Source organism: Helicoverpa armigera, chromosome 11, assembly GCF_030705265.1.
Source record: "Helicoverpa armigera isolate CAAS_96S chromosome 11, ASM3070526v1, whole genome shotgun sequence".
Taxonomy (NCBI): domain Eukaryota; kingdom Metazoa; phylum Arthropoda; class Insecta; order Lepidoptera; family Noctuidae; genus Helicoverpa; species Helicoverpa armigera.
The window spans coordinates 5395410-5412677 of NC_087130.1; the positions used below are offsets into that span (position 1 = coordinate 5395410).

General features: G+C 34.9%; 2 protein-coding genes across 2 annotated transcripts; both read left to right on the forward strand.

Moving 5' to 3' along the window:
- Positions 1-462: 462 nt before the first annotated feature.
- LOC110370168 (uncharacterized) lies at positions 463-3593 on the forward strand. Its single transcript, XM_049850978.2, has 5 exons — positions 463-762; positions 1528-1580; positions 1978-2160; positions 2947-3077; positions 3161-3593. The coding sequence occupies exons 1-5, from the start codon at positions 738-740 to the stop codon at positions 3540-3542; spliced, it is 774 nt and encodes a 257-aa protein (XP_049706935.2). The 5' UTR covers positions 463-737; the 3' UTR covers positions 3543-3593.
- A 559-nt stretch (positions 3594-4152) lies between these two features.
- Positions 4153-5189, forward strand: LOC110370191 (uncharacterized). The gene is made up of 3 exons (XM_064036746.1): positions 4153-4217; positions 4568-4750; positions 5047-5189. The coding sequence occupies exons 2-3, from the start codon at positions 4640-4642 to the stop codon at positions 5179-5181; spliced, it is 246 nt and encodes an 81-aa protein (XP_063892816.1). The 5' UTR covers positions 4153-4217; positions 4568-4639; the 3' UTR covers positions 5182-5189.
- Positions 5190-17268: the final 12079 nt, after the last annotated feature.

The window sequence follows — 17268 nt, forward strand, 5'->3', positions numbered from 1 at the left end:
GACCATAACACAAATACGGCCTTGAACACAACTGGTTAAATATAACAATTTATCGATAGAAATGTCAGATGGGCTAGGCATGTTGGTAAAGAAAAAAAGGGACGGAATCCCTCCTAAACACCTTTCTCCTCAACAATCTATTATAGCAGAACAAATCTGAAGTTAATTTGTTAAAATCAAAATATCTCACCTGTAAGAAAAAGTAACTTTATTTTGAACTTACTATCGATAGTTAGTATTTTCGTGTCTTCATTAGTGAAATAAATTCTACTTAAGTATTACACTCAAAAATAAAACCGATACATGACCATAGATAAATATATTATAACTGCGGGTTACAATAAAAATATCTATCTGGTGTTTTGCGATTAGAGATTCAATTTTGACATTAACTTACCTAAATTACGTCAAATTTCAATATCTAACCGAAAAACAGCGGATGGATCGGTACGGTAATCTGCAGTGACTCAGTGCGGATAAAATTAGGTACTTAGTTGAAAACTGCACAGTACAATTTACTATGCAGCGCTCACAAGTCATGAAAATTTCTATCGATATCGATAGAAGTCGCGTGGATGCCCTATTCATTTGTGTATTACACGCGTTTCCTTGTTAGAATCTATATCTATACTTCTAAGCGCGTCAGTTATCGCGGTATTTAAAAGCAATCAACACACTTCTCGCAACCTTTATTTCTAATAAGTATTAATCTGTGTTAATTGTGTAATTTTATCAAAATGCAGTGGCATACTACTGAAGATGGTAAGTACCTATCTATTAATAATAATGATATAATGTAGGTAAATGGATAGCAAATTGTGAATAATGAATTTTGACCAAGATATGGCTAGGAAGATAATAATTTGTGAGATGAGGGTAAATCTTTTCTATCTACTATGGAAGAAGAAAACATGCTGCACCGACTCCAAATAAAATTGGGATAAAGACAGGACGATCATGATGATTTTAGAAGTTATGTATGATAGTTGTTTATTTAGGTGGGAACAGGGCAGGAGAAAGAAGAAGGTTTTTATAAGTCATCATCCTCCGAGCCTTTTTCCCAACCATGTTAGGGTTGACTTCCAGTCTAACCGGATTCAGCTGAGGACCCGTGCTTTACAAGAAGCGACTGCCTATCTGACCTCCTCAACCCAGTTACCTGGCAAACCGATACCCCTTGGTTAGACTGTGTCAGACTTACTGGCTTCTGACTACCCGTAACGACTGCCAAGGATGTTCAATGACAGCCGGGACCTACAATTTAACGTATGGATTTTCGGATTTATTTCGGATGGCACGTTAAATAGTTAAGTATGATAGTTATTTATCTGGTGTTTCTAAGTAAACTGATTTATTGTGGTTTGATGAGAAAAAAAATAACTGAAGTGATCGCGTATCACATTTTCCTTGTGCATGTAAATTGAAACCTGTTTAGATAATTGCGGTGCACCCTCACTTAGGTACTTATGCATTTTAATTATGATTGGCTTCTTAATGATTAATGAGGTTTATTTTGTGACGTATCAGGTAAATACAGAATAGAATCTCTGTCAGCTGCAACGTTTCCTGGTGCATTAAAAGTAAGTACTATATTATCTACCTTTACAGTAGACTGCACATCAGTGGTAACTGTCATGCACCATAACTCAATAGTAAAAAGTTCGATTTACCTATAAAACTGTTACCACTGACCTGAAGTTGACTGTACATATACGAATACTTGAGCTATCCTCCTCCAGATGTTCAGACAGATCCTCAAGAAACAGGATGTAGCCTAGTTTGAGGTTTACTGCTAATAAAAATATTGTAATTCTTTTGACTATTAAATTATGTTTTTATTTTAATCCAAGTACAGTTAAAATATTTTTTGAATTCTGATTATTGTAAACAGTGATTTTTGATGTGAATAAAAAAATATTATTACCTACTCCATCAGCCATTCACATCATTTATTTACCCATAACTTTAATGTTTCAGGTACTTAAAGACTACTTCTTGAAAGATGAAGCAGTTTGTATCGGTACAGCTGTAGATAAGGATCCTCTAGCTCAAGAAGAGTTGTTAGAACTATGCGCAGACGCAGCGTTGGACGGCTTATCAGTTGTAGCCGTTGATAATGACAGCGGTGAAGTGGTCTCTGTGGTTTTTAATAAATTACAGGTTGGTATGTTTATATTTCTATACTAGCATAAAACACGTAGCCTTCCTGGATTAATGGTCTATTAAACAGTGAAATAAGTTTTCATATCGGTCGGCCTGTCGATCTGAAATGCAAGAATTAAGAATGTAATTTTTATCATCCAATATTTCGAAATTTCTAAGATTGTTTAAATATGTTTTTTGCACATAGAAAAATTTTAATAGTTACGTAAATATATTAAAAATGTTAACTTAGAAATTAGATAAAATAATTCAACTTTGACCTGGATGTGATAATTTAAACAAACAATAACAATAGCCGATAAGTGATTAATGTTTATAATAGAAACAACTCTATAATGATTGTCTGTTTTAAAAAGATAACATTATTATAAGAACGGAAATTGTTTCTAAGCTAATTATAGATAAGGCTGTCTGTATTATTGATAGCGTTGATGAGCTCTCGAACACATGGCATTTTACTCATCTATACTAATATTATAAAGCTGAAGAGTTTGTTTGTTTGAACGCGCTAACCTCAGGAACTAATGTTCCGATTTGAAAATTTCTTTCAGTGTTAGATAGCCCATTTGTCGAGGAAGGCTATAGGCTACTTTTTATTCCGGTACGGGAAGTAGTTCCCCGGGGGATGCGGGTGAAACCTCTGGCAGAAGCTAGTTTCTCATAATTATTTTTTCATAGTGAGGTACAGGTTTTCTACGTATAATTTTTGAAAAAAGGAAAAAATACTAGGGATGAGTTGAAAATAAGGCTTATTGTTTTTGAACAGTCAAACGATAATTTCAGGAAAGACCTTCGGAAACATCTGGGAAGACATTTTTCGAGATATTCACCGAGGAACGATGCAAACGACCATCGTCTCGCGAAATGATGGATTTCATGGTAGATCTTGATGCAAGATGTAACTTTTTTGAGAGGTAAGTGACCTTTAAAAACCTCCAAAATTAAGCAGCTGCAAGATATAATTATTTTGTTTATAAGGAAAATATTTTTTTCTCAGGTACGGCGTCGATTGTTGTTCCGAGCTGATGTTCTTAGGGACCCACCGTGCACATCGCCAGAAAGGCCTGGCGAAATTGGTCTGCAAAACCTCGATGGACCTGGCTAAGAAACTAAAAGACGGACCAGTAGCTCCGATGACAATTGAAGATCTAGGACCAAAGTACTCGTTTATGAAGCCAAGGAAACCTGTGAAGAGACCACCGCAACTGTGCCATGCATTATGGTCAGCTGTTGGATCTAAGAAGGTCGGCCAAGATTTGGGCTTCGAAGTTATCATAGATGTCCCATTAAAAGAGTTCGTATTTGATGGAAAACCTTATTCGGAGAGAATTGGTGCTGAAACCACTTGTGAAGGAGCTGCAATAAGGATTGATAAGTAGCGGAGTAGTATGTTTCAGTTATTTGCATAATGTTATACTGTATTATTGGTTTATCTAGTTTGTAAATCTAAAAAATGTCTAGAAATATATGAATAAAATGTTATTCTAAAGGTAGTTTCCTTTTGTACCTATTCATGAAAAATATCATTTAATTAAGTAAAAATAATTTATTGCCAAATAGAAATAAAAAATATTTGGCCATCCCTGATTCATATTTTTTTTATTATAATTTCATTTCATTTTTATAGCCCAGTATATACATTTTTCCTCATTGGCTCCACAAATTTGGGAAGTCAAAAAACCCTAAATAACAATGTCGGTTAATTTAGCCCGCTGCCATATAATATTTGTGCAGATAATGCAGCTGTTGCATTTAAATACCGACACATAAGGGTAAGCTCGTATTTGGCAGTTGCGTATTTTGGAAGGTAGATCCTCCTTCTATATAAAAAAAACAAATTTTGATTATTTGAAAATCAATGGAGAAGGTTACTACAGATGATGGTAAGTGTAAATTATTTAAAAACAATATACATTTTATAGATTTTTATGTCATGTCTCTTACAATTATTAATAAATGTTAAGAAATATCGGCGTGATCCATTGGATTGCTATTTTTCAGGAAAATACAGAATTGAATCTCTGTCAGCAGCAACTTTACCCGGTGCTCTAAAAGTAAGTTGGTACCAACTTCCATTGGTTTTATAATCTCCATAAATACACTTATCTTACAAAAAACTTATGCTTATAAAATAGGTGCTCGTATGTTGCTAAACAATTACCCGTGAGAAGACGCGCTATGAGCATTTGGCAAATTCGTTAAGGTTTACGAATACTACATTTTTATAGGAAATCATCAAATGACTCCTCCCGCTGTGGGTTACCAGCGTTAGGGTGTTAGACTCTTACTCACTAAAACACATCATGTTCCTTCGTAGGCCTTTTATCTACCAGGGCGGTAAATCTTTCGAACAATCTCGAAGCCCTGACGAATACTACTTACGTGCTATTATTGGGTGTTTCAGATAATAAACGATCATTTCTTCCAAGATGAGGCCGTATGCATTGGCACAGAGGTCAACAAGAATCCTTTAGCTATGGAAGAGTTGTTAGAACTGTGCGCAGACGCAGCACTGGACGGCATGTCATTAGTTGCCGTTTCTAATGATAGCGATGAAGTGGTTTCGGCAATGTTCAATAAGTTGCAGGTGAATGGTTATGATAGTGACTTGTAATAAAATTAAAACAATAAAAAAAATAGTTATTTTAGTCATAAAATGTATTGACTGCAATAATATTAATCTTCTGTCGGTACAATACATTGAATGACTTTTAGATGTGATGGCTACAGATAACCATTTATTATAGAATAGAATCTAAATGTAGCCAACGTTATTTAAAGTACGTTAACTTACCTAGTCAATGTAACATTCAGGGACAGAATGTCCAAATGTAAATGAACACAGTGAGCTATACCGAATCAAATTACTTCTTAATCTTTCAGGAAGTACCCACAAAAGGATCAGAGAAGACGTTTTTTGAAACATTTGCTGAAGAACGCTGTAAACAAGCATCATCTCGTGCCCTGGTTGACCTTATGGTTGAATTTGATACCAAATGCAACTTTTATGAGAGGTAATTATAATTTCGCCGACTAAAACAAACTTTAATATTTACTGTAAAATACCATGCCATATTAGTATATGATTCGTTACTATAGGACTTAGAAATATAAAACGTATTAATTAAAAAAAATACTACTTTAATCTTATCAATTTCTAAATCTAATTATCCACCAACGATGATATTGAATATGTTTAAATACTTAGGATATTATCTATTTACATATATATTAACATATGTTTAATAATAATGATTTTGATATGATTTGTCATTTTTATAGGTACAACGTTAACTGTGGCTGTGAATTCATGTTTCTGGGTACCCATCGCCATCATAGACAAAAACACCTCGGAGAATTACTATGCCGAACAGCAGTAGAGCAAGCAAGGAAAGTAAACGACGTTCCAGTAACTCCATTGACTATCCAAGATTTAGGACCGAAATACTCATTCATGAAGCCGAGGAAACCAGTTACGAGGGTACCAAAGATTTGTACTGCATTATGTTCGGCGATTGGCACCCAGAAAATTGTAAGATCTTTAGGCTTTACCGTAGTCGCCACCTTTTCTTTGACGGATTGTCTTTTCAATGGGAAACCATTTTCAGAGAGAGGGGTCACAAACTTTTGTGAAGGGGTTGCAAAAAGAATAGATTAAATTAAGGAAGTAAGACAATTTTTGACATGCATTGTTCTAATTTAAGCCTGCGAGACACAAAACATTATAATTAGACTGACGTTCTTTTGTTGAAAAACATGTCCTTATGTCCTAAACATTGCTCCATGTAATATCACTTAGACTACATTGAGTAAACTGTAGACGGGTAACAAATGGAAATCATTACGGATAGCCCGTACGTCGTTAACATTGGACCAGTCTTAGCTCGGTCAGATAGCCCGACATCCCTAATTGCATCGTCCAACTTCGCCCAAATTGGTTCTAGTTAATTGATTTGGATTCGACATTGAATTTGTCGCTTTGTCGCTTCGTGTCGCGCAGAGCTTAGTCTATTAATGTGCTATTGTCAAGTCGCTGGTCATTTGCATATTGTAGTGTTTCTAATAGATGTTGAAGATAATATTGCTGTCTATTGTTAATCTCGAAAGTATGCAATAGTTGGATTTCTCAACTAAAAGCTACTGGTAGGTCTCCTTAGCGCCATATTAGTCCATAAAATCATACATAATTCAGACTCATTAAACGTGTTCATATTAATTTTATTTGTCTAAAGATATCATAGGAAAGAAATACATTGTACTAAAATGAAGAAGAAAAATATAATAAAGCTTTAGGTCTAAGAAAACAACGGAAAATATTTGGACCTAAACAAATATGTGAGACAATAAGTAAGTAACTTGGAACCATGTGTTACCAAAATTACGACAAACGTAACTTCTATCAAACGTAGAATAAAAGTAGCGAATGCTTTCTTTTTCTAATTTTCTGACTCGTTGACGTATGAAATAAGCTCTGTCCGTTTAAATATTAATAGTGTCTTCAACCGGCCATGGAGTTTGCTCTCGTTCGTGAATAAAATCAAACATTTGTTCTACGAGTACGAGCTTAGGTGGCTACTTTTTGCCATTGGCCAGGATTTGTGTGTATGAACTTTTTCAGCAATAGAAAATGTCTTACTGGATAAATTAATGAGCTAAGTATTCAATTCCAATGACATTGACAGTAATAAAAACAAAACATATACATACCTAGTGAAAACCGAATATTTCTAAAAAACGAATTTAAAGCCTCAATAGGGTAAGTAAGCTAGATACGAATTCAGAATCACATTCTTTTTTACAACATGCAACAATACATTTCTATTTTTGTTTTCATTTTCAATGACCCATAAATAAAAAAAAAAATATATTATGCTGGAACAGAAACTTTTCTCGTATAACAATGTACGAGAATTTTAATAACAAAAAAAAAAGAAATAATTAACATCATAAAGCGTTGAGATACAATTCTGCTATCTATTTGTTTCCGTTGCGCCTGCAGTACTGAAATGACTGAAACGGATCCGCGTGCAATTGTTTGCGAAGCGTTCGCGACGTAATGATCAATTACAGAGGGAATTTGCATTGTGAAGGTAGTTTTACTTCACATTGTTTACACAGTAATTCTGGTACTTGGGAATTAGATTTGTTGGTATTTCTTTAACAAACTGGTGAAATAAATAAAAAACTAAACTATTTTTGCTTTTTCCTAAAGGTTGAATATACATACCACTCTGATTATTATAAAATATTTATTTATTTATTTATGTAACATGGAAGACTTACAGCTAAAATAACTAGGAATAACACAAGATTAGTTAACAGGGAGCCAATGACAAGTCTTCACTTATAGCAATAGTGTAACAATTGTAAAAAGAATGAGCATACTGAGCATGCACAGGTTTTATAAAATAAAATAATACCTATATATTCCCTATTTCGTCCGTATTAGCCCCATTTAAAATTAACGTTTTGCCGTGAGAGTTTCAAACATACTCGCATGCACATATACCTACATACCCAATTACCCACATACAGCCTTACAAACTTTCGGATTTATAACATTAGTTCGATAGTAGGATGTTCAGTTGTAGGTATAGCCTTTTATATCGACGTCAAAAATCATCAAATGACCCCTCCTGCTGTGGATTAGCAGCGGTGAGGGAGTGTCAGACTTTTACTGACTACCTAAAGACCGTCGTGTTCCGTCGTAGGCATTTTATGTACCAGGGCGGCGGTAACTCTTTCGGACAATTCCGCAGCAGTTGTATAGCCTATGACAGAGGTTGCTTTACTTTCTATAAACTACGGTGGGAGCCTCAAAAACAATTGGTATTCCAGTGAGACAATAATATCCGTGTTTACTAAAGCACATTAAAGCGATCTCGACGGATCCTCAGATCGGATTCGCTTTGCATAGCACTTGAAATTCAAATGGTGCAGTTCATATTGAGCCTCCCCCTGTCTAAGTGCCTACTGTTGCCATGACAACCGTGCAATACGTCCCTTTATACGTACACGTCTACTGTAGGAATTTTAAGTGAAGTGTGAAGGATTGTATCTGTAGCTTGCGTGGATAGGAACGGAAGTTTGTGTGGAGTTTATAACAGGACTTTCACAGCAACTATTGAAAAGCAAAGCATAAACCTTCTATTACTAGTATGTTAGTGTCAGCATATCAAGGTATATATATTATTCTTACAGCTTGTATTTAAATTATATAATTTAACAAACAGTAGTCAGTTCCGTCCCTGCCTATACATATGTATACTCGTAAATCGGGTGTGTCATACCTAATCACATTAAATCCTATGACATAAACTTTTAGGTATTTTTTAACGAATTAAATTTTTTTAAACCAAATTTTAATCTATTCAATGTTTTAGGCACAGGAATTATATTGAAACTAAAGAATATATGAGATGTTTATGTATCTATACTTGGAGTCTTCTGTTGAATCCCTTCTTACTTTATAAGATATTTTCACTTAAACAAGCAACTAAAATATGAATATAGGTCCTCTGTAACTTGTCGACAACGCTTGTAATAAAAAAAAAATTATGAAGAAGCCTTTCCAACAAAAAACAAATATTATGATGCTACATTAAAATGGCGAATACATTAAAATGCTGCGTGTAAAACATTTCAGCAAGGTATATTATTTTAACCCATTTTCTGCTTCAAAAATCGTGGAAAAATCCAAACTGTTTTTATACCTTTAAAAGCCCCTAAAACTACTTCGCGGTGCTTGAAATTATTATCTCCATTTTCCCAAAAGGGACAGGTAACTTTAGGGCAAAAAAATGTACGCAGATGTGGCGGGAAAATTTTCAAAAGTGCTTGGTTTAAGTTTATTTAGCTAAACTGTTTTAGTTCATTTAAGTTGAATTAACATTTTAGTTAATGTTTATTCACTTATAATAAAAAAATCAAGGTAAGTATGTATTTCAATGTTATCCTATTTTAAGATGGAATTATTGAAACTAATAAAAAGTACCTAATCAGTGCAAACCGTCATCATAGCTTGTATTTCAACAGTACGGTCTGTCCCTATTACTTTGCAAATGTGTGTAAATAGTATAATAAAGCATGCAATGCCAATATTAATTTGAGTTAATTTTTAGTTGATGTTGTCTCTTTTTTCATAGAGATAAAAAGAGCAATAGTAAAAAAAAATTTAAACAAATGGAAAATAAATCTTAGTTTGAAAAAATATTGCCCATATTCTGGACCATATGATGATAATATATCAGTTTCAAGTGCGATACTTTCTTGTTTGAAAGCAACCTTAACTTTGACAAGATATCACATTCAAGTGCAGGTACAGTTATCGGCACGGATATTGAGCCCTGACCTTCACCTGCGCAAAAGCGATTTACTGCCTTATTGCCTTATGCGTACGGGTGCGCAAAGCGATCCCCACTCTTCCGCCGAGAGCTCAATATCCGTGCCGGTAACTGTAAGCCTGCAAATTGTGGTTCCAATTGTTTCGCCCCCTCTTTGCATGGCATTTTTCAATACTGAACCCCTTCAATGTGTAGGGGTCTTGAATACCCCGTAATACGCACTTCAGGGTTGGATTAAGGCTGATACAATTTTAGGGGGAGCGTTATAGATAATACGTATTAAATTCGAGAAGAGGATATCATCTGTTGTATGTGCTTGTGAAAGATTGTGACAAAAGAGAAAATGTCTATAGAGATTTTTGAAGCAAGAGATGTGGATGGAAATGGGTAAGTATGAGGAAATAGATGTCCAATTCCAAAAAAAGGTAGCTAAGGGTGAATATAAATGTCAAAAGCTAAAAGTTTTCAAACGTAGTGCGTATTTTTATGTACCTAACTAATTGTAATTTTAGAACTTGAAAAATGATTTAAGTATTGAATTATTTTATTGAAAAGACAGTGTACCACGTCTTTTACGACGTATGCCACATTCACCGTCTTCATTACTGCTTCACGCAACGCAGTAGACATGAGACCAGGCCTATCTGGCAATTCCACGGAATCAACAAGACGGTTCCGTGCATTTGTTTCATGGCACGTGACCCCCCATACGTCACCATAAACCTCGCAAAGGACAGATCCCGATGAAATTTGCCTTTTACGACCCACTCGTAAAGTAAATATCACTGATGTCGTCCGAAAAAGATGTTCTCGACGTAAATGCGTGCTTATTAAACCACTTTATTGGCTTATTTAGGTTTTACTACGGAATTTATTTTGTGTACCTTTTTATTAGTAGGTTCTGTACTTTTTATGCTGCATTGACATTATGGAATGATGGACTTGGGGTATAAAAAGTGAAGTCTTTATCAATTGAGGTGGAAAAGGTGGATTTGCTGAAATAATTTGATGATAAGATTTCATCCAGAAATATTTTTTATTATCATTTTTGTGTGGTATGGTATGAAAAAATTTCCATCTACCACATAATGGATCTTATGGCCGAATATATAAACGTCATTCAATTTGAAATGCTGTTTTAAGATGATTCTATTGGAGCGTTTTCACACTAGCGGATGTTTCGCTTGGTTTATCCAAGTGCCGCTGCTCGGATCGTACACATGAAATAGCGGGTACAGAGGAGTGGGAAATCCGCCAGTGTGAAAGCACTGTCACTGTCATACCAACGTAAATGTCTGCAGCTGAAAGACTCGACAGTAAGTAACGTTTCAGTATTTCGAGGTAAAATTCATTCAATGAAAATCTTGGAAACAATATTATACTTACTAAAGAGCATAAAAATACTTCACTCCAAAGTAAATACAAAACACTTTCGCAGTACCAACATCAAGCGGCAACCTCTTTCAATACCCACACTATTTATTTCTTCTCATACAATACTAAAAGGTATCTCAGTAAACAATACAACGATTCCAAGAACCGCATAAATTTTCTTCCGTAGATATACAAAAACTATTGTGAAAGAAATAAATAAACACAATTCTTTCACGGTCCCGGAGCTAGTTAAATAAAAAGACGAAAGTTTTTTGCCAATGGGATGTAAATAACCGTCCTATCTGACAACCTCAAGGGCCTGAAAGCAATCTAGGGGCCTACTATTTTTCTTTTGATGGCAACACAAAGCAATTGTTGGTCGGTATTGCCATCAGCGAAAAATAGGTGTAGCCATTCGCGGCCTGTACTGAATAGCTTTTTTCTATTCACAAAAAGATGATAGGGAAAAGTGTTGTGTATGAAGGATATACTTTCTTCTTTTTCGATAGGATTACGGGGGATTTTAGAAGTGTTCTCAACGTATAAAATATCGTTTTCATCGTTGCTTAGACACCGTGAATAAGTGATAACTAATAGACTTACATTTATATAGAAGCAGTTTCACTAATCCCATCGTTTTATCAACCTTTATTTTCTGAAATCATTTTATGTACAATAAAGTCAACTCGGATCTAAATAAAGCTAAAAACTTCAAACCCGACCCAATAGAATGAAGAAGGAGTGCATTATTTTAGACCAACACTTAAAAATACTATCCCTACACCAGCAAATTTTCAATTTATAGCTATACCAAACCTGAACTGGCACTACTTACCGATATACCGTCAAATAAAATCACCCTTACCCGACGATACGAGCAACTAAGCGTTTTAACCCTGCCCTGCTAATGCATGGCCGTCCATTTTTCTAGACAGCCGGTCGATGTGGCCCAAACATCAGTAAATCGCTATAAAGTACCCCGCGGGTAGTTTGGTGAATATAAAGTTGGCAATTCGGTGAAAACTGTTATTTATGTTTTAAGGGTTAGATGTGGGATTAGGTTCGAGGGTATGAAATAAAAATGTGTTTATGTGATTATAGATTTTATCGGAAGAGGGTTGGGTGATAAAATATTTAGTGTTATGTACTTACAAGCAGGTCAAATTGCTGTGAAACATAAAATTATTATACTCGTAGGTTTTAATTCGTATTGCATAATAAAATGCAATAATTATTTTGATGCAATTGTAGGCACTTTTATAGCAGCAGCATATTAGGGTTGAGGATGGCTTAATAAAAACTTCAGTGCTCGTTAGGTACCACTCAACGAAAAGTACCACTTTATGAGACCCAATTATTTTATATCAATGAAACGTAAAAGGCTTTTCATGTTCGTGTTCATACTGAGATCTATTTTTCAAATAATGAAGTGAACTATATTTATTAATCAGAGCGGTTTGTTCTTGTGGAAAGCTGTATTATCTCTTTTAGTTTGTTTCATCATCATCATCATCATCATCAGCCTAACGCAGTCCACTGCTGGACATAGGCCTCTCCAAGTGCACGCCACTGAGATCGATTTTCGGCTTCTCGCATCCAGCTCAAATAGTTTCTTTGTTTGTACCAAAATGCTGTGAAATTACTGCACCGATTTGAAAAAATCCTTCATTGTTGGAATGGAAAGCTACACTCTTCCCAAGTATATATTTTCTCCGGGTAGGGGAAGATGTTCCTCTGAGACGTGGGTTCCTCTGTGAAACTGTTAGTAGTAAATAAAGAAAGAATTATTTTTAATTTGTTTTCCATATATTCTTACATTTCAAACCAAAAACTCCGGGGAAATGATAACAAAAAGCTGAAGAAAGGAAAACGGTTTCCACACACCGTCCGTCTTATCCTGACGAGGGTAGCTTATTTATATGCAAAAGGAATATTCTCGATTTATGTAGGTCAAAACCTGAGAAATACATGAAACAATAAACATAATGTTCATATATTCCTCTCGACCTAGTAAATCTGAAGATCGGGCAAAGAATATTTATCCCGTTATGTTTTTCATCAGTTACATCATTTGTTGCCGGTCAATAGCAGGATGTCTGTTTTACAGGAGATTAAAACTATAGGACAAAACGGTATCAAAGTGAAGGTCTATCAAACTCAAACGAACTAAAGAAAAAACTTTTTCCGAACCATACCTTCCTCAGTTACCAACCTTAGTTTATTTATAAAAGTAAAAGAAACCCAACTGCAAAATACCCGAATAAGTTGCCAAGCAAAAAAGTGTCGTAAAATTATTTCTCACGTTTTTGCAAATTAAGTAACATAAACACCAAAACTAGGCTACGGAGGCACAAACTTATTCACATAAATAAGGCTGTAAGGAAAATAAAAAGTTAACATAAGGCACATTACAGAAACTTGAGGCCACTTGTTTTTAAGGCATCCTATAAATTGTGAGCCACTCCCCACCTGTGAAACTGGAGACACAAATTATTTTTATTTTAACTTAATTGCATTGCTACACTGTTCTTAATTAGGGAAACAAGTCATCTTGCTTTAATATTCATTAAAAATATTGAGTTAATTATGATTACCAGTATTGGTCTATTAAGTTAAGGAACCAATGAAAATGAACAGCTTAGAATTCGTATTTTGAATTAGTTGCTATTTCAAGCAATGAACAATAACTTAACATTCAGTATATTGTCTTCATGAACAATACACGTCAATTTAATTCAGAATCAATAGATAATTACTGCATATGCCAAAACACCCCTTTTAAATGGCAAACCCCTAAATGGAAACTTCTACTAAACAATTTAACAGCAATCAAGGAAGTCCCCATCGCTCCCCATACATTCAAAGCTACCTTCACGTATTTATCACATACATATCAGCCATAAATCCCTTGAAATGAACAATAGTTCCAATCAAGATACGACTGCAAGGCGACCAGCATAATCCTATTGCTTTGTGGGGGCGCTACTTGTAAAGGGAAACGCCAATAACATATCGGATTCAGTACATTTCAATTTAGTTCCGAATTCCTCCGCCTACCAAGTTAAACTGGCCACTTTGGAGGTATTCAGACTGGGGGATCAACGATCCAGCGATCATATCTCAGGTACCCTAATAACGGCAATTTTGCTGTTTCAATCAAATATCTATACTACACTAATATAATACACTATCCCAGAATTTCTACTGCTATGAAGCAAAACGAGGTAACTTTAAATTATTCAGAAATAATTGATTATGTTGAAATAAATTAATTAAGTACGACGTAATTGAAAACCTGGGTTTCAAAAGATGTTTTAATGGCAACGGGAGATTTTCGGTTATTTCGTATTGAAAATTGTGATTCTGGGAACGGTTAACTCGCTATAGAAGTGAACGACTTTGATGAAACTTTCTCTTTACATTTTGTAACTGATTTAAACGACATGAAGCTTTTTCAGTAAGTAATTAAATTAGGAGGAATTGATCTTACCAAATTAATTACTGAACTAGACACTGACAATAATTACTTTGGTATAATTGAGAAAGTTATTAAAATTCAAAATGGCGTCCGAAAAATCATCCTTTACATTAGGATCCCATTGATTTTTCCAATCAATCCGACCACAAACACGTTATGAATAAATCTGGGACACACTCGCATAATAATTTATGCGAAGTCACGCCACATGTCAGACACTCATTTTTTCCTTTGCACAGCCCTAAAGCTGGGTTTCCCTTCGTGATCCAGTGTGTGGGGGATAATCAACCCCTTCATCAGGGGTGTGCGACGTGAATAATTCAAAATGCTATTTTATATAGACAGTGTGTGTTTGCCCTTAGCTGCGACGGATTTTGGTGGAATGCTATATTTTATTTACGTGTTAATGTGTTGACTTGTTAATGTAGCGGGTGGTTGCGTGAGTGCATTGGTATGTGTGTCTAACTGATTTTATACGTTTTGTAGACATGTTTGACTGTTAAAGTTGTATTATAAATAAAATAAGATAGTGACATAAGCTCGAACGATGGAGTATTTTTAGAAACTGTCTATCACTCGCAAATGAAAGCAATTAAACCCGCAAATATCTAAATGAGCGTTTGAAATCAAAGGCGTCTAAACCATTAATCCAACGTTCTTTAAATATAAATTTCTTGCAAAATCTTTATCGAATTCTTGTATAAATAGGCAGCGATCCTTTGATTTCTGGCTTTCATTTCAATCTATTGACTTCCCAAAATAAAGGGTGGAATTTTAATCTCGGATTCTTGACGAACAATCTTTTGGTTTTATTGTGAATTTGAATGAATCCTTTGGAGATTTTATTTGTAATAGGTTTTCATGGCTCTAATCAACATCTTTGTGGTGTAATCATGCGACCACGTGCGATTGTTCGAATGAATTACAAAGGGAATTAATCTTCCCCTCTGATGATTTCTTATCATAGAAAGAAAATGTGAGATCACAGATCTTATGTGCGGTTGTTTTCCGTTTGAAGAATTTACGCTTGGTAAATTCATATTTTGTTGGGACTCCCGAAGTCCCTTCAAAGTTATCTTGGGTAAAATCTTTTGACCTAGCTAGAACACTTAAGTCCTACTTTATGATACTGTACTCACGATATTATACAGGATAAGAGAAAACTTTTCTATAAAGTCAGTGTTTGAAAGAATAAAAACTGCAAGTGACATTTTATTTTTCAGTACGTCCAATAGAGTACCAGAGAGTGGTAGAAAACCCAAAGTAAAGAGTGATAAAACTTCTCAAATGTCTTGGAACAGTTCCAATATGCAAAAAACGTAACATCTGCTCGTAACGTCCACTTAGATTCCTTTGCCTTTACGTTACATGAGAAAAAAGTTATCTTTTAATGGCAGCACAGTGTGTATGTATGTATTTTTTTTCTCTCGGTACCATAACATTTACCTTTTACTTGAACTATCTCTTCTATTTGTAGATTGTATTATAGGTTTTAATAAATGAGTTGCTATCGATGGACAGGTAACTTATTTGTCAATTTACGAAAAAATGTGTAAATAAGGTGAAGTTTCATATTCAAATACATCTGCCACCTACTGTCTCATCAATCTCTTATCTTCCTAACACATAAAGCAGCACTATGATTATGGCCAGAACTAATTTTAAATACGAACTGTCGTCTAATTTGCATTGGGCCGACTTTAAGAAACCGCATACATGGCATATCATGGGGTCTAGTCGTCGTAACCCCATACCTTCTGGCTGTTTTGCGTCAATTCCATCAACAGCACCCTTGAGGCCATCTGAAGGTGCCTTAGAGAATTCAACTAACTGGACACGCCACTGCCGTTCCTTCGCGTCTGTCAAAGGTACGAGATTGCTGCCCATGCTAGTTTGTACACATGTACACCTATGCGACGTGTTTATTTTTACTTCATCATCATCATCATCATCAGCCTATCGTAGTCCACTGCTGGACATAGGCCTCTCCAAGTACACGCCACTGAGATCGATTTTCGGCTTCTCGCATCCAGTAAGGTACTGCAAATACATACATTTACGCTTGTATGTATTTGTAAATTTTTTCGTGTAAGTGTGTAATGATGTGATTGAAAATTTGACATCACTGGAGTGGTCTATCATTTTTTATTACCTAGCTTCGCGGGAGATTTGTGCTGTTGGCGTCTTCAGTTGGTTAACACTCTAAGCCCGGTGCCCTTTGTGGCAATAAGTATATATTTGCATATAACTGTGTGATGTTAATCAAGGAAGTTGTATACATTCGAGTTTTCCGCGGAATTTGGGGTGAAACGGGCAAATTTTCTTAATTACCTTGTGTTTCTGTTGTTGTGTTAAAATAATAAAGGGATCAAATAATGTTGCGATTGCAATATGTGTTATACACAATTTTTGGGTTTTGAATATTTTGACTTCATCTTGATAGACGTTAATATGATGTTATGTTGTATTATAAAAGTTAGTTAGTCTCGATAAAAATATTGATTATTAAAATTCAATATAAATCACCCAATTTAGTATTAAGCTATTAATTTTGTTTCCTTTTCATACACAGATTTTATCTTCAAAGCTGATTGCAAAAATATTCATACCTTTAATCCACCTTAAGTATATCATGCGCACCCAACGCACCCTTCTTCAAATAAATATAAAATTAATGCAAATTCAAAACAAGGCTTTTCATTAAACATTACGTTCCACCAAAGGTTGAGGAACTATTTGCTTTATGGGATAACCATAAAGGGTCGACAATGTTGGTTTACGCACCGTTACGTACCTTATACGTTACGGTAACAACTTACTGTAAACAGGTTTATAGCCCAACAATTAAAGCTGAAACTCTGTTCAGTTTTAGCTAAATATTTAGAGTAACACACACTGCAAACTTTTAGA

What these genes read in the sequence shown, in the direction of transcription:
- LOC110370168 (XM_049850978.2), top strand. Translation starts at nt 738, where the DNA reads ATGCAGTGGCATACTACTGAAGATG. An exon ending in CGTTTCCTGGTGCATTAAAA is followed by an intron (nt 1,581 to 1,977) that starts GTAAGTACTATA and finishes TTAATGTTTCAG; the next exon opens with GTACTTAAAGACTACTTCTT. An exon ending in TGGTTTTTAATAAATTACAG is followed by an intron (nt 2,161 to 2,946) that starts GTTGGTATGTTT and finishes CGATAATTTCAG; the next exon opens with GAAAGACCTTCGGAAACATC.
- LOC110370191 (XM_064036746.1), top strand. Translation starts at nt 4,640, where the DNA reads ATGGAAGAGTTGTTAGAACTGTGCGCAGACGCAGCACTGGACGGCATG. An exon ending in CAATGTTCAATAAGTTGCAG is followed by an intron (nt 4,751 to 5,046) that starts GTGAATGGTTAT and finishes TTAATCTTTCAG; the next exon opens with GAAGTACCCACAAAAGGATC.